Source organism: Prunus dulcis, chromosome 7 (genome assembly GCF_902201215.1).
Source record: "Prunus dulcis chromosome 7, ALMONDv2, whole genome shotgun sequence".
Classification (NCBI taxonomy): domain Eukaryota; kingdom Viridiplantae; phylum Streptophyta; class Magnoliopsida; order Rosales; family Rosaceae; genus Prunus; species Prunus dulcis.
Genome location: NC_047656.1, coordinates 3,214,141 through 3,236,617, shown reverse-complemented (window position 1 = coordinate 3,236,617; position 22,477 = coordinate 3,214,141). Strand labels below are relative to the sequence as shown.

General features: G+C 36.5%; 1 protein-coding gene across 2 annotated transcripts; it reads right to left on the bottom strand.

The window, feature by feature from the left end:
* Positions 1 to 10,705: 10,705 nt before the first annotated feature.
* On the bottom strand, positions 10,706 to 21,083 carry LOC117634370 (alpha-L-arabinofuranosidase 1-like). Of its 2 annotated transcripts, XM_034368455.1 has the most exons (18): positions 20,238 to 21,077; positions 19,747 to 19,950; positions 19,395 to 19,449; positions 18,413 to 18,624; positions 18,007 to 18,128; positions 17,751 to 17,904; positions 16,650 to 16,719; positions 15,306 to 15,451; positions 15,161 to 15,206; positions 15,024 to 15,076; positions 14,162 to 14,306; positions 13,110 to 13,228; positions 12,919 to 12,993; positions 12,756 to 12,844; positions 12,210 to 12,266; positions 11,883 to 12,093; positions 11,504 to 11,650; positions 10,706 to 10,940 (listed from the first exon to the last, which is right to left on the bottom strand). In XM_034368455.1, exons 2-18 carry the CDS (start codon positions 19,918 to 19,920, stop codon positions 10,827 to 10,829), a joined length of 1,989 nt encoding a protein of 662 aa, XP_034224346.1. In that variant the 5' UTR covers positions 19,921 to 19,950; positions 20,238 to 21,077; the 3' UTR covers positions 10,706 to 10,826. The 2 variants fall into 2 exon arrangements, with proteins under 2 accessions (XP_034224346.1, XP_034224345.1); XM_034368454.1 differs by having other exon boundaries at positions 15,161 to 15,451; positions 20,238 to 21,083.
* Positions 21,084 to 22,477: the final 1,394 nt, after the last annotated feature.

Sequence of the window (22,477 nt, the reverse complement as noted above, 5' to 3'; positions counted from 1 at the left end):
TATGAAAAAACTGCATTTGAAATAATGATCTGCATCTAGCTTCATAAAAACATTCTCTCATTTATATCTAGGTCAGATTCACTATTGATTTCTTCAAGAGTATGGTTTCTTGAAGAAATTGGTTATTCTCCTTTGAATCCAAATTTTGGTTTCTGTTTGAGTTGAGCTTGCAAGCTGGTGCCATGGGATGAATGAGCTGAAGAAGGAGCTGCCATTGCCATGAAGAACTGGGCTTCAAGCTGTGCTAAGTTGGAGAAGAAGATTGCACAAAGGAGGTATTGCTCATCTTCCTAAATAGATCTAGGTTTTGCTTGAGCTTGCTTGTGTTCCTTTGTAAGAATCTTTTTCTACTTAGTGGATTGCCTGGTCGGTTGATGACCCCCAGTTTTTCCCAATGGTGGGTTTCTGGGTGAACAATTTCTGATTGCATCCTTGTAATTTTTCTGGGTTTGTGTTCTTGGTGGTCGACTAGTCATCGTATGAATTGTGGTTGACTAGTCATCATTATCTGCTGTTTGGTGTTTGCTTGATTATGCTGTCTTCACACACTTTCACCATAGTTGTTGCTAGCACAGGGGATGCCTAGATTGATGGGTCCTTCTGAGTGCCTAGGTTGTCACTAGTAATTCTCTAGGCTTGCAAGTACATCATGGTATGCTCTGTGTGTGTGAAGTTTGTTGCATTTTTGGCTGAATATCTTTTAAGTTTACCCATCGTCACCTAAGTACCGATTACAAGCATATATATAGAGGTCCCTTCTCTAGCAACAACACACACTAAAACAGTTCTCACCTCATCATAGAGAAATAGCATTGCAGTGTTGCATAGAGAAGAAGATCCTCTACATCCAATATGTCTAATCAAGGTTAGTGTTGAGTTATGAAAGTCTAGTACGTATTAATATGTGGTATTTGAGCTCTAGGCTTCTGTTTCTTAATCTAATCCATGTCTTTGTTAAAATCTGCATATAAGTTTTCAGTTTTAATAAATAATCATAATAATATGAAGTTTCAAACAGTTTGCATATCTTATCTGTTTAAGTTTGATCAAGGGCATAAAGTGTTACTGCTCGATCATACTGGAAAAGACTTTGATCAAGTTTTGGGATCAACTGTGCAAACTGAGTAAGCCATAGCTGCTCAGTTTTGTATGAGAGATTTTAAAACGACAGTTTGATCAAAAATTGTATCAATATAGTAGCCTTCTGTATTTTTCTCCATTCACAGATGGGAATTGTATAGATTGATAATGATATTGATGGAACAATCTGGACAACAAATTGCACAAACTAGCAAGTTTCTCTACATCCATAGATGTGAGATTTCTTGTGCAGGAAGTTTTGCGCAATTTGCTGTTTGGGATTTTGAAATATGGCATTTTAAACCCACATCGTAGCTCTCCGCCATCTTTGTGACATCAGCATGAAGGCGCTCCACTTCGGCCTGGAGGTGTGCATCGGCCTAAGAGATGACGGCGTATGGTGTTGGGTATCAAGGATAGCTTCACTCGGCATAGCGGAGTGGAAAGGGTAGAAGAGACGATGACGTCGGATGGGAGATGGAGCCAAAGGAGCTAGTAGAGAGGTGGGATCCAGAAGTCAGTTCCCATTGACGGCGCCAAATTTTTTTATGCTCTTTTTCGGAGGGTCAACATAGGTGAAGGAGTGGTGGATCTTCAGCATGGAGAGAAGGTCGTGAACCTTCGGCACAGAGGGATCTTGTAGAAGGAAATAAGGAAGGAACAATTGTCAAGATTCGGGTATTGGTGTGGTGCCTGCTGAAGGCTCTCTGATGTTTAAGTCAGCGATATGTGATAATTTTGGCAGAATAACAGTAAAGGTGAAATGTCGCTATCTTGTTTTGGGGACATGTGCCCCTTTTTATAGAGGTGGAAGTGGGAGTTTGCACAAAGTATTGATGTGAGACTTCGTGCAAGTTGCTGTGTTGGTGACACGTGTCCGCGGGTTAGGTTTTGTAGTGGAGAACTTCGGCAGGCAGTTGCCGTATCGGAGGGGGGCATTATGACGTCATCGATGTTATCTTTGGCAAGCTTTTGGGTCTGTTCGTGTTCAAGTTCCTAGTGCCGAATGAGCTCGGTTTAATGGCATATACAGATTTAATATTGTTGTTTGCTGACAAATGGAACCTGATATCAATTTATCTGGTACTTATGATTTATACCATATATGAATTCAGTGGGTTTATTAGAGGACCTGGGGACAATCCAAAGCCGTTGGCATTGTCATTTCATGACAAGTTTAAACAGGGACCATTGCCTTTTGTGGTAAGTCCTACTCAAATGTTCTGTTTATCTCCTCATGTACTTGGAATTTTTCTGTTAATTTTTGGATCTGTAAATGCATCCTTGCAATAACATATATGTAGTTTCTAGTGTCTATAGATTCTGTACATGCTTTGTTTTTGGTTTTTTTCATTTTTAATTGCAATGATCGGTACCAATCATTTCTGGAAACCAAATTATGCAATTTTGGAATTTTGGACTAACTCGTGCTTGCTTTTGCAGTGCTAGAGTAGTGGATTTTGCGGTACCTACCCTCTCATATTTCGTTCCCATGTTCTTCCCTAGTTTGTTTCCGATTTCCTCTTTACGGTGCCAGCACTAGATTTTCCAGACCTGACAGATTTTGTAGAGTCAAACATTGTTGAACTAGCATTCTAAAAATATTTTTATTGATTTTAAAGGAAATTTTTGGTAATGCATGAGTTTAGTTATTGGTCCACAAACCAATTTTTGAAATTCAAGTGCAGAGGTAGCTGATACAATATGAAACTGGCAATTCATCTAAATGTCCCCGATGTTCTTTCTTGTTTTACATTTTTTTTATTTAAAAAAATATTAATGTTGTAAACCTCGCTGCCTAAGTAGTAAGTAGTCCCGAAATCTTCATGTTGTAGTTGTGAGTTTTATTGCAATTCGAAGATTTCTGGTTCTGGTTAATTAATAGAATATATTATTCATAATGATATTTACAAATCATTCGAGTTTAATTGGCTACATTTTACAATTGTATACGTAAATACTACCATAGTTTAGTGATTCACTTTGTTCCCTATTGTCACCTCCTTCTCTGACTTCTTTAGTTTTGATGATGTGGCTGGATGATGTGGTCAAAGTGGAGCCCACCTCTAGCATAATTATTTAACATGTTTTTTGGAATAATTACACTGTAAATAAGTCTTTTATAAGAGTGATATAGGAAGGGTAATCAAACCTAAGATTTCGGATGAAGAGGTAAATGCTCTTAAATTTCATGTTCCTTGAGTTACAAGCACGTTGCAAGGTGCTTTTATGTGTTTAAGTTCAATAAAACTGAAAAATAGAGGATAACCCTTTAGTTAGTGTTACAATGGGGGTTTATTATTAAAGAATCCGAATCCGAAGACTAAAAACCCAAAAGTCTATTATTTGTGCCCTTTCGCAAGGAACCCCATTAAGACTGTTATAAAATAACCTGAGATATGTGCGGATATTTTGAGTTGTACGTAAAGTAGATGAGACACAGCATTTAACGAGGTTCGGCTATGCCTACGTCCTCGAGACAGTAACCTTTAACTTGGCGTGATCACTATTCACCCGTGACAGACAAACTCTATCAAAGCCGCCAAATGAACATTAATGAATAGTAATGAACAGTAATGAATAGTAGTGGGCTCCACTTTTACAACACTCCCCCTTGGAGACCACATGTCCCTAGATTGGTTGCTTCATTCAAACCTTGCTTGAAAAAACCCAGTGGGAAAAACTATGCGAAGGAAAAAGAGTACAACGTGCATATGTCCTATGTTAGAGGACTCTTGAATGCTCCCCCTGATTTTGCATGCTCCAACTTGATTGCTTGCAGAATTGTCGTAATCCGATGCCATGCACTAACTTTTGGAAAGTATATTTCGGCAATGATTTAGTGAAGAGATCTGCCAGGTTATCACTTGAGCGGATTTGTCTGACTTTGATTTCTTGACTCTTATGGAGCTCATGTGTATAGAAAAACTTTGGTGATATGTGTTTGGTCCTGTCACCTTTGATATATCCTCCTGTGATCTGAGCAATACAAGCTGCATTGTCCTCATTCAAAATTGTTGGAGTGTCTGTTGTTGAGGGTAGGGCACATGTGCTTCGGATGTGATGGATTACCGACCTTAACCAAACGCATTCACGACTGGCTTCATGGAGGGCAAGTATTTCTGAGTGATTGGAAGATGTGGCCACTAATGTTTGTTTTGTTGACCGCCATGAGATCGCAGTTCCTCCACATGTAAATACATATCCAGTCTGTGATCGTCCTTGATGTGGATCAGAGAGATATCCTGCATCAGCATAACCAATAATAATCTGGGCGTTGGTCGATTCACTGGAATAGAATAACCCCATGTCTGTTGTCCCACGAAGGTATCGAAGAACATGTTTGATGCCGGTCCAGTGTCGCCATGTTGGAGCAGAACTGTACCTTGCTAACAGATTTACTGAGAATGATATGTCTGGTCTGGTACATTGTGCTAGGTACAATAAAGCACCTATGGCACTAAGATATGGTACTTCCGGACCAAGGACCATTTCATCATCCCCTTTTGGACGATATGGGTCTTTCTTAGTGTCAAGCGATCGAACGACCATTGGAGTGCTAAGTGGATGGGCTTTATCCATGCCAAACCGTTTCAATACTTTCTCAGTATAAGCAATAATCTCGTTGGCATAATACTCGATCTTTCAGTCGAGACAAATATTTCTGGAACTCTTGAGAAGCTTTAATGTGTTTGCAAACATATTAATGTACTCACTGAGGCAATTTAGGCATATTAGTATTGAGTACGGATTTTATGCTTTAGGCATATGTCATTCAGGGACTTGCTTCATGCAATTTCAATCCTTTCAAGGATTTTGTTTAAAGGGATTAAGCTTTATGACACATTATATAGCTTTAACCCAGCTATGTATACATCTTTAGGGAATCACTTCAGGTGATATACTCTGTGCATTTAATAACCCTTAAAGATAACATGTTGGTCTCCGTAAATGTGCAATAAATGGAGAAAACCTAACATTCCTTGTTTCTGCCAGAAACATTGTGTCATACAAAGTAGGTACATTCCCTTTTATTCCGAACACCCAAGTATAACTTTCAGTATTAACAAATTTTGGGGTTCGTAATGTGGGTTTGTTCTTTCACGTTCATTCTCATCTATAATGGAATTGCCTCATTCCATGTTTGGCCAATAATATTGTCGACATTTAATAATTGAACGTGGTTCCAATCAACACAGCCCATTGATGATTTGAGTAGCTACTCCAAAATCAAAATTTGCCATTCATCAATTCATGATCCCACCATTCTCATGTGCATGCGCATGCATCAATTATAAGCATTTCTTTGCCTTTTGGGTACCCAAGCCACTGCAGGGGGCTTTTATTATGTGAGAATGTGGATTATAACCTCCAATGGAGCGTTATATTATAGTAGGGCGTGGATAATCTCCATTTAGGGAGTTGGAACATTTAGAACCATATATCTGGCATGCTGCAGTCATGCCACAGATTAATATATACATGTCAATTGATTTCTGGGACTTTAACCCATACAATTTGCAACGCATTAGGCGTGCACAATATCAATATTGACATGTCAAAGGATTGTCCTTTCGGGACTTCAATCCACATCATTTGCTACGCAATAGGCGTGCATCATATTGATCACTGCTATACCCATATTTTGTTCTTATGGGACTTTAATCTGTGCAGTGTATTATCAATGTATCCAACTTGCAATCTGTAAAATTTGCATTAATAATTCATGGATACATACAAGCCATTCTTTTGGAATGGACTTATCTCCCCATTTGGTTACCTTTCAAGATAATATATCAAATAAGTATATAAGCATAAAATAACACAAGTATTGCTTACATCCTTAGGTGGGAGAAACTTTTCTCAAGTATCATTCAAGCTTGTATCGGCCCAGTAAATATAATGTAGTGCTTGATGATCTAGTTATATCCTGCAAAAGCAAAAATCACAATTCTTTTCTCTGTCAAAAACAAATAACTCTCAGAGTTAGGATCACTTCATGGATTCTTTCTTCAGATGTTCATTCTAAAGAAATAAAATCTCTTATGAACAGAGAGTTATAAAAAAAAAAAAAAAGATACAAAAATTGTGATATTGATTGCAAGGTAAGGTAAGCAATCAGGGAAGGGAGCTGGTGGGAGCAGACAAGCAGCTCATCAATCAAGGAAGGAAGCTGGTGGGAGCAGAAAACAAGCTCTCAATTCTCCTAGTCTAGAAGGACCTCAGGAGATTAGAGCACAAGGCCGCCTTCACAATTCCCTGATCTTGCAGAAACATGATCATGGATAGTCTTGCTTCCTGAATAGATGATCAGAGATAGTCTTGCTTCTCAGGCATATTAAGTGCTTAATGATAAGAAAAACAAGTAGATATAACATCATTTTGTATGGGAAAACTGGATGTCTTCTGCAAAGAAAATTTCGTTAGTAACACATTTATACACAAATACAATGAATAGGTAGAACCGGTGAATTTCAAATTAACCATAGGAAAAAATGCGAGATTCTCGGGATACTTTTGAAAAAGTAGCTCCGTGAAATCCGTAAAGCAAGATCGGCTTTGAAAATAATACTTGAAAACGCCGAAAGTGCCGACAGGCATTATCAGAGGCCACGTGAAGTTTTGGACTCTTTCGAAAGAAAAAGATAATGTGGGGATTCGAGAAGATATTGGAATCCTGAAAAGTTGCCACATTTTCGTCTATAGATATTGCCTTTGCAAAACTTGATTGAGCAACTGCGTTTCAACTCAACTTTGTTTCAACTCAACTTCCTTCATTTTCTGAAACTTTAGTTTTGTAAGACTTTCTTTGAAACCTTCTTAAAATGGCTTCCTCTTCTTCCTGCCCAAATAATTTCAATTTAAATGATGCTCCCGCAACAACTAGTGACGCCAAAGTTTGGCGTCCATCCTTTGTATCCCAAAATCGTCATCTCACAGTTAATGATTCTGTGATGATGGATGATGCTACTGCTGTCACAGTAGCTAGGAATTTCATTATTCCAATGGATGAAATGCTGTTGACAGGGAGGTCCGAGGAAGAAGCTATTAATGACTCAATGGCTTCTAGCATTCAGAGTGCTGCTTCTGTTTCTAACTTGGCTGATCGTTTGCGTGTTAGAGCAAACGAGGGTCAGAAGCTGACAACTGAAAATTATTCTCTTCAAAGAATGCTTCATGAGTCTCAAAAGGAGGTTGAGAAACTCAAAGGAGAGAATAATTCCTTGTTGAAACTGGTGAGTTCGTACTCTGTTGATACACAGAGAAAGCTAGACATGCTGCAGGTCTCAAATGAAAAAATTTTGGGAGACCATGAGAGGCTCATGGCTAGGCTTAAGAAGCGCCGTCCTCTTCCTTCAGAGGCTTCCAGAACATAATGTAATTTTATAGATTTTACAGGGCCTGCACTTTCATTGCAGGTGTAAAAATCTATCTGTTGTATGTTCATTTCTTTTTATAATAATAATTGCGCACATTCTTAAACTTGCATATGTGGTTTGTACGTCTTTTCAAAATGACGGTCTGGAACCTTGTGCCTTATAGGTTCAAATAACCACATCAAATCTCTCATATTTCCATGCATGTGAGCCCAGAACTTTTGGTCTGGGTTAAACCCAAACTCATAATTTATTAGCCATTTTCAAATGGACATGAAATATGAATTGAATAAAAGCTACGATAATATCTCAATATAGTAGTGAAGAACATTAACTACTATATACCCACAACTTCAAGTTTTAGGATCTCTCATATATTTGGATCCATGGGCTTCCGCCCCAGATGTAACAAAATATGTGGGGAGCCTCAATTCATCATTTGATTTTTATACTGATATTATCCATTTCCCGGTGTATTCTTAACAACCGGATTCACAAAATATATTTCTTCCTTGAGGTGTCGATTATAACAAAATCGAACTTTATTAAATTCATCATTCTCTTATGCCAAGAAAATTTGTGGTGTACCACAATTTGCAATAATACCTCAAAGGTTGTCCATTTAACTCTTGGAACTTTAGGTTCTCCACACTTGTTAGATTTTGAACTTCAGGCCAAAATCACATATTCTCATTGTATGGACATTTTTACAATTTTCTATACATATTTCGGGACTTCAAGCCCCTACATAATTGTCCATATTTTGAGGAACTTCTGGCATCTCATTTAATTGTTTATCCATGAGTTTAAGGAACTGCAGGTTCCATTTTGTATATAGTGACGGTTTTCCCAAAATGGTTAATATTTATGCATACGTCACTATTCATGTGAATAGTACTATTCATCAATCATGAATACATACCTATTCATATGTGTAGTACATTTGCCAGTACAGTTATTATTCATGTGTACGGCACTTTTAACCAATACGGTACTGTTACATCATTAAGGAAACCCAGGTCCTTATTCACATGTCAGGGATCAAGGACCCTTAAGTCCGATCACATGTTTACAAATATAGTACCGGAGAGACTGCCAGCTCTCATATCAATATCATCATCAAGGATCTTCAAGTCCTGATGTAAATGTATGATGAGGATCAAGGAACTTCTGGTCATGATCTGTATACTGTAAAAACTCATCATACAGCACAATTAATCCATAAAATAAATTTACCGTTTAAATAAATTACTTGTATGGACGTTCATCCCGCACCATACTTTAAATGTGCGGTAAAGTAAACGTGCTTGTATGGGCACTAATTCTGCTCCATACATTTAAATAACAGTAAAGGCGTATACGATAAACCCGCACCACCCTTTAAAGTAGGTTAATTTGCTGTAAAGTAAATTCACAAATTAAATTGCTGTATGGACGTTAATGCCGCACCATACTTTAAATGACAGTAAAGGAGTGGACGATAATCCCGCACCACCCTTTAAAGTAGGTTAATTTGCTGTAAAGTAAATTCACAAATTAAATTGCTGTATGGACGTTAATGCCGCACCATACTTTAAATGACAGTAAAGGAGACAGAGGAATAACCACATAGTGTTGAGTTGAAAAATTTCAGAAATAAAAGGAGAGACTATCGTGCTGATAACGTGTTATAAAATAACCTGAGATATGTGCGGATATTTTGAGTTGTACGTAAAGTAGATGAGACACAGCATTTAACGAGGTTCGGCTATGCCTCCGTCCTCGGAGAGCAGCAGCAGTAACTTTTTCACTATAAAATGATATGGCTACAACTTTAGTGTTTACAACATATGTGGCTCACTGAAGTTTCTCTCTAGGAAAATTTCTCTCTGCTTTCTCTTCTCTCTTTTCTTTCCTTTTTTTTTTCTTCTTCTTCTTCTTTCCGTTTCTCTTCTTATTTATAGGCTGAGAAAATCACTATTCATCACTATTCATCACTATTCACCCGTGACAGACAAACCCTATCAGCCGCCAAATGAACAGTAATGAATAGTAGATCACTATTCACCCGTGACAGACAAACCAAAGCCGCCAAATGAACAGTAATGAATAGTAATGGACAGTAATGAATAGTTGTGGGCTCCACTTTTACAACAAAGACGAGTATTTCCTTACAAAAAAAAAACATTGCAAACCAATTTAAAAGCCTGTAACAACAATATGAAATTTATTGCTTTTTTGTTTTTAAAAATTTTGCGGGCACTATTTTGGCTAAGTAGCACAACTGGCTAGTCACTATACAAACTATTTCAGTGGGATCATTTCATTTCACTACACTGGATTATTTCATCTAATTACACGGAATTAATTAATTTACTTACATGGGATTATTTCATTCGATTAAGGATGATACTTATTATATTTCTTACTTTTAAATAGAAGATACAGAGATAGAATCAGCTCCAACTTGATTCTATGAAGAAATCAATGATGCACGAGTTCTCTAGGAACAACCTCTACAAATTCCCAAACTTTCCAAATGATGGTGGAATTTTTCCTTCCAAAAGATCTATTATTATTTTAATTATTTTTTTAGGACATTTCTTATTAAGAGGGGCAATAGCATACTAAACTCATATGCTACACAGATGATATGACTCAAATCAAGGACCTTTCCTAAAGGGAGTATTTACTTCAAACCACTACACTAGTGGGTTTGACTTAAGTAATTGAATAAATTTGGAGTTTTGAGTTAGTTTGGATAACACTATATTGATTGACTTGATAGACAAAAACAAGCTACACACTAAAGAGTACACAAATAAGATAATCACCTTTTCTTTTTTCTTTCTTCTTATTTCAATAATTTATAATTTTATATTGGATAAATTTTTTGAGGGTGCATTAAGTGGAACAGAATTTCTATTTATTTATTTATTTTTATTTTTTTGTGCATTGGAGCAAATTCTAGCAAGACAATAGTACCTACTCGAATTTTGGCCAAATATTTCTTAATTTTCTTCCCACACAACTGTTAACCTAAACTAGACTTGAGAATTGAGATTGTGATTTGCCTTTCAATGCACACCAGACTCTTTCTCACTATTGTCTTGCAGTTATTGACTCAACTTGACTTGACTTGAGATGGTTGGTAACTGTGCCTTTCCGTGTCCACTCAACCTTTTAAATTTGCCTTCCATCCAAAGAGGGGCACAAGCTATAATTATCTTCTTGCAAATATGGTCCTTGACTGAACTGAAACATATGTCTACCAACCCAATATTATTATTGTATGTATATATTTATTGATACTTATATAGTAAAATATAAATCTTCCACCAATCACATAATAAAAATATGATAAATTAAGTTACAGAGATAGAATCAGCTCTAGCTTGATTCGATTAAGAAATCAATCGAAGTGAGAGAATACGGCGAGATTGCAACCTCCACATCCTCACCCTCCTCACCAGCCTTTTCAAGTGGAATCCGGTTCGGTATCACCTGCATTTAATTTAAACCAAAGTAAAAAGATATTGTATAGAAAACATGGTCCAAAGCATTGTTATGTTCAACACTATCAATATTGGTTCATCATTGTTCCCACAAATTTAATCTTTTAGAGGATATGGGCCAATTACTTTACTTTATTTTATTTATTTTTTGGGACTTTTCACGTATAAGTCTATTATTACTTTATACTCTAGAGAAAAACACCCCACCATACTGTACTTTGAAATAGAAAAATAGTAAGCAATTTTGAGCCTCATATCCTCGTACTCATCCTCACTTTTGACCCTCTTTCCACAACTAGAGAGGTCAATACATGAATTTTAAATAAGTTGACAGATTTGGGTATGCTTAGATGCTTTTAAGTCACCATTATCCTAAAAATTTAACATATGTGATATAGGTCCACTATTCTTTTATATTTCAACAGTTCATAATTGAATAAGTCAAGATAAACTAGTATAGACACAGAGCATCTCCAAGTATATACAAAAGCAATGTAGGGTCATGTCTTCAACAATATGAAAATGTTAAAGGATACAAGCTGACTCAGATACCTTCTTTGGCTCATTTAAGGAATTCTCATCCATCGGGTTGTTTGACGTGAGCACGGTTTTGGTCGACTTAGACAGATTAATGGAATTCGGCTCCAGCCCGTCCACAACAATCTTGAGATTCACTATGTCTGTTCCGAAGTTCACAATCTACAGAAAGAAATAATCATCACAAAGTAATAAGATGTCACAGAATATGACATGCACCATATTGGTAGAAACTGTTGAACGAAGCTGCATGAATTTGGAACGAAGTCATAGTTCGAAAGGAAACCTAAACATAAAAATAGTTCAGACCAGATACTGAGAATAAAACACAATCTCAGTTAAGCATCACGAAGCATAAAACTGACTGAGATAATGTACTAGCACAAACAAAAACCTTGATTCTTAGGTAACTATTCTCATTTTCTGAATTTTTCCAAGAAATTGCAGATGCAAGAAGTTGCTCCACTTGATTAGTAGACGAATTTGTTTGGAGTGTTGCATTGAAAATAGTTGCTCCACTTGATTCGCTAAAAAGACTTTGCATCCAGTAGCTAGGAGTCCCATAGAGATGTGAGGAGTTAAAGACGATTGCAGAGAATTTCGAGCTTGATGACAGAGAAGTTTTCAGTTTTAGTAATAACTACACAACAATGTTCCCCTCTTGAAAACTTAATAAATAAAAATTGCATTGGAGAAAAAAAATGAGATTAGAAAAGTATACTTCCTGCCATTGTCATTTGCAAAGAGTGGCGCATAACTTGCCATCTCAACAACATCACTGCATTTGATAAGAATAAACAATGAAAGTAGTCAGTAGCTGCCCGTCTTTACGAGTAAATAAATCTTTTGGTAAAAACTAGGTGTAAAGATTACTACCCTAGAATCCCCATGTACATCTGTGATCTATTACCATTTATCATTTTTTATTTCAGTTTAATACTACCTCTATAGGTGGGGAATATGAGAAGCCTTCAACTCCATAGAAAACAGATGTGCAGCTGGTCACACAAGGAAATATGGCAACACAAAACATGGATTTGTGGAAAACAAAAGTGCAGGAAATGCTATGGATTTCTTTTGCAAGGAGAAACACTGTATTTGCAAATATATAATAAAGAAGTTAGATCTTTAATTATGTGTAGACATATCTATATAAGATAGCGAACTATGCATATTTTTCCTGCTGGAACTTTGAAGAAAAATAATTTCTGTAAAGAAAACATTGTAAGCATTCTGGAAAACAAATTCTTGAAATGCTACAACAAACCTGTTTTTCTCCAGCCCAATAAGAAATCCAGCTTCACCTAGTGCTGCTAGAAGACTTCCTGTTGTGACGGCATACTCACTCACAAAAGCCTGAATCATATTGAATGTTAAGAAAATTAATAGAATCCATTCAGAGCAGATTAAATCATAAGAAGGCACATTACCTTGGGACCACTACGTGATGTCTGATCAAAATGATGAGCCATAGAAAACATGTTTTTGGCATCATCTGCATAGAACTTTACATGAAAACATGTCATTCCATGTTACCAAATCAATGATCCGATGAATTGAATGGTAAAAAAAAAAAAATCATTAGCAAGTGTAATACAAGTGGTAGTGTTATGAAATTTACATGAAAATCAAACAAATCAGCTGGATGATCCAACTTTTGAGAAGATCCGTCACAGTTTGAAATTATTTTGATGTCTGGATAGGCACGTTTTATAGCACTATAGAACTTAAGGTAATTTCCTGGTCAAGAAAAAGAGGAAAAGCATAAGCGTCATTGAGAATATAAAATCCTCTATTATATATATTACATTGAATCACAAAATCTAAAATTCAAGGTCCCTGCATCCTCTGCCAATTGCTTATGTGTGGGATGTGCAATTTTAACATGTGTTAGGCTGGCCAGATGATTCGCTCAACTTGAACACATTTGAGAGGGTATGTTAATAATATAAAAATTCCACATGGGTTTTATATTCTAACTAGTGCATCACAACATGTAAAATCTAGGCTCTCTCCACTACCAAGTAAGAGCAATCCTTAAATATCTATATTGCAGTTAAGAATTGTGCAACCATGGGCTTGAAAGTTTATTTGGAGGAAATAACGGGTTACGAAACTTGGGTTCAATTCAGTTGACTGATTACTGAGAAAATCAATAAGGCTCGTCTCCCAAATTTACAAGTACATCCTATGTCTGTTGCATTGAAATCAGTGTGGAAATTGTCCTTTAGAATTCTACTCATTTGAGAATTAGGGAAGTGAAGCGGAAAAATTTCACAGGTTGGAAAAGAAGGGTTTTCAAGAATCTACTTCTTTTAAGGAATAAAAGAGAATGAAGTAGACAGGGTTCATCATTTGATTCACAAAACATTAGGAATTGCAAGTTCGCCTTTTCAGAGAAAGGATTGTGGCAGAAGAACTGAAGTTATTGTGGAAAAAAATTCAGATCTTAATCAGAGTTATTTCCCGAAGCATATTGCAAAGTTGCAATAGTGTTAAGGACAAAAGAGTGAAAACTGCACTAAATTGTAAGGACATTCATATACACAGATTATGTTATGCATGAATTTGCATGCAGAAAGTCATCCTACAACCCATATGTGTAAAACTCAATCCGTTCCATCTAACCAACTAAAGAGCATACAAAAAGCATGAACTAGAAAATATACAAACCTAGGTAGTTCTTTCTTCTGCAATCCTCATTCCCAATACCAACATATCTCAAGTCAAAGGGTTCTGGGTGTCCCATTGCAGCACGGAGAGAACCCCAGGTAGAATTAGGATTGCCTCTAGCAAACTCAAGACCATCAAGAGCTTCCTGTAAACAAGAAAACATGAAAGTTAAACCATAACTTTGAGATTTAATAACACATAACAGGTTTACTAACATGATTTAGAATTAAGTAGCAAAATTTATCTTATATAGGACATCAAAACTTCATCTTATCCACAGTTCTCCTCATTTATGTTCAAATTGCATTAGATAGACATATAGCATTCATACTTATAATGTTAATGAGTCGATACAAGTTCTCACATCAGTTTGAGAGTTCAATGCAAAGTTTTCCTAGTAGCAGCCAATACACCACATTTACGCATATTTCACATAATGTAAATGCTTTTACTGCATTTTGTGGCTATGTTTTAGTGTTTTTCAATGAGTGACAACACTTATGTCACCTGCATCTCTGCCCTACCCTCACCACAGCAACCCCACTTGTATGAACATCCTTTAGTGGGAACTCAAATGAAGCTAGGCTTGGAGACAATGAAACCACTTCACCAGAAAAAGAAAGCAAAATCTAAATTTGATCTCCTAAAACCATATTTGCAAAGATGTTTCATACACCAAAGCACATAAAATCACAGATTTATAACGATGAAGCATAGTTTGAAAAGCCTAAATGTCACTTGCATAAATTTGCTTTAGTTGCAAAGATATAATCCTGATTAAAAAATAATTAATGGTTTGCTACATCCATTTGGTATCAGTTACCGACTAGCTAATGAGAAATGGTCAGCAATGCAGACATACCTGTACAAATGGTAAGACACTGGAAGTATCAACTTCATCATTGTGACTGATTCCTATGAAATTCATACAGTCAGTATTGGCAAAGGTGAACGTGATCGTTGAAACAATAAAGGAAGCGCTAAGAAAATATGAAGTACCGTTATTAAATACCCATATTGGCAATGTACCAAGGTCCTCTGCTAGCTGCATAAATAAAATTTTCAAAAACTGGTACCGACAGAAGCAGGATTTTAAAGGAAACTCCAAGCATTCTTGAATGACAGAACTAAAAAAGATACCTACTTGGAGAAACTCAAAATAACCAAGTCCGTCGTCAGTCCAGTACATCCAAACATCAGCAAAGTGTCCAGGTCTCTCTTCCCAGGGTCCAATTGTTTCTTTCCAACGAAATGCATTTCGTAGCCATTCACCTTCAACGAAAGAGCCGCCTAATGCAAACAATAGAAGAAAAAAAAAAAAACGAATTTTTTTGAATTATGAGGAAACAATATAATAGCTCCGCTGTATTGACCATATTAGAACATGTATCATCTCTTATCACAAAATCAAGCATTTTTAGCATTGTTTCGCATTTAAAGAGTCCCAAGTTATTTTTGTCAAATGGTCAGGCGATCAAGCCAGCAAGGTTACCCACTAAAAAAATTCAATAGCATATAATGTCCAAAAGATAAAAATGAAAAGAATTTCGGAGAAAACAGTGGATGTAGTTCATATCTGCAGGTAAAACTGATAGCAGCCAAAGAAGGATAGGGTTACTTCTATTTAAGCTTTTTTAATAAAGATCTGCATCTTTGTAAAGAAACAGAATTTTTATTTTTATTTTCCCCATTAAGATTTCAATCATTTTGCTTACAAAGTTTCTGTGAAGCCTGCTTTTCGCTTGGAGGCTTGAGAAAATTAGTAAGTACCATAGAACATTGGTATATATATAGTGGATAGCAGGCAAATATAAACAACAACAAACCATGATGAGATAATACAGTAAAAGCATATGAAATATATGAACCTCCACAACAATAATGTCAAAGCTAGAATCTTCCGTTAACAAGCCCCCACAAATGAGGTGTCACTCAATCCAAGCCACATGGACAACATATATTGGGTGATGTGAGAGGAAGCGTGGCTGTTGGGCCCAACATGTAGATAACATGCTCTAAGACCATGTTATAATGTGAACATCCAACCCAAAACCGAATGGCAATGAGTTGAGATGCCCATGATCTTTCAAACTATTATGCAAGACTTTAATTCCTGATGTGGGACTCACACTCATAAACTAAGAGTTGATCTTATATACTAAAACAAGATCTATAGAATATATATATATCTGGCCTAAAGATAGGAGAATGATTATAGAATATATATATTATCAAGAAAAGAAAATGAAATTGTTAAGAGAGATAAAAATAAAAATTTAAAAATGTTTAGAAATAAGAATAATTTGACACAGAAATAAATTTTAAAAACATTAGGGGCCACCTTGAGCAAGGGCACATGCCCACGGGGCCAAGGTGGCCACAGCCCGGCTTGCATAGTTCAGCATCCATATATTTTAGCTGAGAGTTATATATGAGAAGCTCAAGTTTAGTAACTGTCTCATATTAAGACAAGTAAATCCAAATTTACCTGGAAATCTCATAAATTGAGGTTTTAAATCTTCCAATATTACAGCAAGGTCTTTCCAAAATCCATGTCCCTGATCCAAAATAATAGTTTCATAAAGAGTAAAAAGACACATAAGGTATGCATGTAGCAAAGCATTTCAACAAGTCAAGTCATAGCAACTAGACTACAACAGCTTTCCAATTAGAAAATACCCCGGATAAAGAAAACATCCCTAAGGACTATCGATCCAAACATGGAGAAACTTCCCATCAATATTAATGGCAGCAACAGAATTGTGAAGTAGAAATGATGACAGATTCAATGTAGATTTTTTTGTGATCCTGAAGAAATTATATTTTCTATAGCGCTTGCTGCAATGTCATATATTTTCCAATGGTTAGGTCCATAATTCACATTTGAAGAATAAACAGAGTCCAGTTTGCATTCAGTAAGTCACATTTAAACAAAATATAACAACAGAAGCTAAAATAATACAGCTGAAAGTGTGGATGTCAGATATATCAAACCATGCATTCTTCATTTTGAGAAATTTTCATCAGTGAAAGTATGAGGTGTTTGTTACATCCTCAAATGTATTGGCTATCAAAATCACAAAAGTTTCAATGATTGATTTCAACAGCTCCAAATTCAATTATTGCGAGCAAAGGAAGAATAATTTTTGAACAAATTATGATGATACCACACTGAAGTCAATAAATATGACATATTATGTATAAGTCTCCCTAAGTTACATGCCTACACAAAACAGGGAAAAAAACTGGTTTATAAATGAAGTCCAAGGAAAAGTACATTATGGAGATGATATGCAACCAAGAAAAACTATATCTGAGGAAAAGATGTTCTAGACCCTTATATAACAGATAGGTGGTCTAAAAGCATAATGCATCCTTCATGGTAATACTCCACCCCTAGTATGAACTTCGTGTTAATCAGCTTTCATATTAATGTCTTTCAAAAGACTATAAAATCTAGAATTTCAAAACAGAACATTATACTTGTAACAATCTTGTGAAACACAGGTGAGACGATTAAACACATCCAAATATTGATGACATAATCTCACGTCACGAGAATGAGTGAATTTGTGGAGAAAAAAGGTACCTTATATGTATCCAGGGGCATGACTGACACTTGATCAAACCATATAAACCCTTTTCTGGTTGTTGTCAATTGCAGTCTTGAATTAGGATTTGTTCCTTGGGCTTCCAACATAACTTTGAATTTTTTCCAGTTTGAAACTTCTGAACCAGAAGCTCTGCAAAGGCAATGAAATGTACTGTCAGACTCTTAAATGGAGATAAAACTGTCAGTAAGGAACTGCTGATTACAAAATATCAGCAGAACAGAGGATGCTCACATAATGCTCGCAGCAGCAAGTTTCTGCAACCCATCTGAGCCCATCAATGATACGGACACATTGACTGATCCAGATGAGCGGACATAAAGAACAACACTGTAGGTCTTCCCTTTTTCAATATTCTGGACAAAACACAGGTAAGAAACCAGTAGCAAAGAGCCAGAAAGAAAAATGTAGTAAATATTTACATGTGTGTGTGTGTGCAGTTTTGTTGTTCCTGTTCTCATGCTGTGTGTGTATGCACACACACACACACACACACATATAGAGAGAGAGAGAGAGAGAGAGAGAGAGAGAGAGAGAGAGAGAGCAATGTTCTCTCAGACAAATACTTACGTTCAAACTGTGAATTTGGAACATAAGCATTTAGAATGAACCAATTAGATGATAGTTGAAAGGTTCATACCATGCCCCAGAACCCAGGATTATAAATTCCTACACCATCATCAGGGCAGCTATTGGCACCTTGGCTATCACATAGCACCTCCATTCGGAGTGCAACCTTGTTGCGGTCAAAGCACGAAGAACGGTCCGTTGACACTATCAAAGATGACTCATTCCCAATTATTGACCAAGGATCAATGTTGGAAGGAACGTTAGGGCCCCCAGCTTCAAAACCTGTGGGAAAACGTTATTAAGAAGACTCAGCTTCAAAACCTATAACATTTTATATTTAGCAATACAGTGAATTCCACATTTCATATGATTCCGAAGAGAACTTTTTAACCATGCACTGATAATCTGAAGTCATTCAACCTGTTGTTGAACTTAAAACTGACAAGACAGAAAAGAAATCAAAGGAAAAAAAAGAAGAAGAGGGATCTGGTAGTGCATATTAAATGCAGAGAGTAAAGTAGATAAAGATGGAAATCAGTGTGTCACAAAAAAGTAGAATATTTCTCTATTTTGTACTCAACCACAGTTGCACAAGCGGGTGGCACATTAACTCAAATACAACAACTTTGCATAAAAAAAAGCATTCATAGGATAATCCTAAACATCTCAATGAAGAGTTAATCCAACAGTAAAATGTTTCAGGAAGACACCAAACCCTCCACTTCCAAAATATAAGAACGAAAAAATGGTGTCTGCCAGCTTGACTCGTACTAAATATATCAGATTTGAAAAGAAACTCTGAAAATGTAATGACAACAGAAAGGCATTCAAACAGTTCCTTCAATGGTTCTCACACACATGAATTTTGAACTTTGTTGTCAGAATGCGAATCTGGACCACACATTCAAGCACGAATTATTCTGAAATGATCTAGCTTCACAATCTAGCAACATAATAAGCATCTTATGTTGCCAAACAATCTGGCAAGAGAATATTTTCCTATATGTTATTTTCACTTGTATTAGCTGGAATTCAGAGAGTAAGGGAAGTACCTCTGTTGCTTACAAGCTCAGCCCATAGCCCGCCAGCACCAGCATGGTTAATCTCCTGCAGTGAACAAGCATTTGAGAGAATGCATATACCTCAAAATTAATAGCATCTTAAATGAAACCACAATGTTAGTAATATAATGAGACAGACATGTTTAAGCGACAGAAGGTTTATAATTGCCACATAAATCAGGATATATCCGCACATAAAATAAAATAAAATAAGAAAACAAATGAAAAGAGATTTTAAAAATTGTAAGAATTACAGTAATAGCTAACAAGCTATGGATTGTAGAAGTAACAAAAAGCAGTTGGAACTGAACAAAAATTCACTATTCCAAGCCAACACACTAACCTCAAAGAAAATTCCAAACATTGTTTCAGATATTGGCCGTCCTGATGCTTCAGAAGCATCCACCAGCAGCTTTGCTGTCTGGTTCGTATCAACTCCAAAAGCAAAAGATTGATACACAATGCAAACCATGACATATAGCAGAAGAACAACATGAGGGGACTTGCAAGAGCCCATTGCTCAGTTACCACACCCAATACTTCCACGCTAAAAAAGCATAGACAAAGGAGATACTCAGTTACATTCTGATCAATTAAACAGAAAAAGAACAAGGTAACATTAAAAATGCAAAATGGTCTCTCAGTTAATGAGTGATCAACAAAATATAGAAATCCCATAAACACTTTCTCACAATGACTTTTTGGTTCAATCAAACTGATAGATGTGTGGTAACATTATGAAAGACCCACAAATAATTAAGACCAATTAAATAACTACAAAAAGATAAAAAGATAAAGAGAAAAAACCCAATTCCACAAAGAAGAAGAGAATACCCAGAAAGATGGTGATTTTCAGCAATGCTCAGATAAGAGTGCATTATTAAGTTCTCATCCATTTAGTATAAAATTCAGTTCAGAAACTCTTGAGTCTTGGGTCTTGAGTGTTGAGTCGTCTCTCTCCTCTCATCCGGGGCTTTTACCTCACGCCAACGAAAATTCTACAGTGGGGTTATCCACACCGTTGAGTTATGGTAAATGAATTGTAAGAACTTGAAACAATTGTTTGCCATGAATGTTCTTTTCTGTAGGGTATTTTAAATGAGTCCAATTTTCCTGTTACCAAATTCCCTGTGTCCTGTTTCCTCCTTATTCTTGTGACATGTGGCACATAACTTAACAATAATTTAACTCTGTTAACTCTCTTAGCCCTTTCTTAAAAAAAATAATTAAAATATATTAAAATACATGTTTGACAAAAGAAATTGAAGTAAAGAAATAAAATCCCAGCACACGACCACCATCCAACCCCAGCGGTGACAACCTCTCCACCTCCGACGACCACGAAATGAACCCAGAAGAGGCCCACGACCGACCCCTCCTGCTCTTCGCCTCTCGCTCCGTCAATCTCAGCGACCACTGTCCTCACTACCCTTCTTCCTCCTCCTTCTCCTCCTTCTTCACCCCAAACGACATCGTCAATCTCCTCGTCTGATGAGGGACAGACATGTCAGCATCACTTGATGGGATTGGGAATTTGGGTTCATTTTGTTCTCTCTAGGTTTCTTCTCTTTCTTTGTTTTTTCTTTTAAGTTTTGGATTCAATGTGTCATCTTTCAGGTCATGAAAGTCGAAATTGAATCGGGAAAATTGGGTTGGATTTGTTATCTGTGTATGATTATATGTTTTTTTACTGGTGAATGGTTGGTTACCTGCGATGTGAATCGGGAAAATTGGGATTGGGTTGTGGAGGATAAGAGTGCATTATTAAGTTCTCATCCATTTAGTATAAAATTCAGTTCAGAAACTCTTGAGTCTTGGGTCTTGAGTGTTGAGTCGTCTCTCTCCTCTCATCCGGGGCTTTTAGCTCACGCCAACGAAAATTCTACAGTGGGGTTATCCACACCGTTGAGTTATGGTAAATGAATTGTAAGAACTTGAAACAATTGTTTGCCATGAATGTTCTTTTCTGTAGGGTATTTTAAATGAGTCCAATTTTCCTGTTACCAAATTCCCTGTGTCCTGTTTCCTCCTTATTCTTGTGACATGTGGCACATAACTTAACAATAATTTAACTCTGTTAACTCTCTTAGCCCTTTCTTAAAAAAAATAATTAAAATATATTAAAATACATGTTTGACAAAAGAAATTGAAGTAAAGAAATAAAATCCCAGCACACGACCACCATCCAACCCCAGCGGTGACAACCTCTCCACCTCCGACGACCACGAAATGAACCCAGAAGAGGCCCACGACCGACCCCTCCTGCTCTTCGCCTCTCGCTCCGTCAATCTCAGCGACCACTGTCCTCACTACCCTTCTTCCTCCTCCTTCTCCTCCTTCTTCACCCCAAACGACATCGTCAATCTCCTCGTCTGATGAGGGACAGACATGTCAGCATCACTTGATGGGATTGGGAATTTGGGTTCATTTTGTTCTCTCTAGGTTTCTTCTCTTTCTTTGTTTTTTCTTTAAAGTTTTGGATTCAATGTGTCATCTTTTCAGGTCATGAAAGTCGAAATTGAATCGGGAAAATTGCGTTGGATTTGTTATTTGTGTATGATTATATGTTTTTTTACTGGTGAATGGTTGGTTACCTGGATGCGATGTGAATCGGGAAAATTGGGATTGGGTTGTGGAGGATAAGAGGTTGACGCCGCTGGGGTTGGGTGGTGGTCTTGTGCTGGTAACAGGAAAATTGAAAGCCAATTAATTTTAAATCATATCATTTACTACTGAAAGCCAACTTATTTTCTCTTTTATTTTCTCCCATCCCATAGTTTTGTTGTCAAACTTGAATTATTTTTTATTTTTAATCATAGTAATGATTTGTTATTGTGTCTTGCACAAATATCTACAAAAGATTATGAGTTAATTTGGCGTGCTTAGTAGGAATAAATATGATTTTGTATTATTTTTAGTAACTTGATTCGGACTTCTCTCATTTACGTATTCATTCCAGCTATAGTGTTATTTTAATCAACCAAGCAAAAGCCATAAATATATACATGGATCTCATTCATGCAATGTGAATGGAAGTCAATTCAAAGTACACTTACCAGACCAACAGTGTGAAT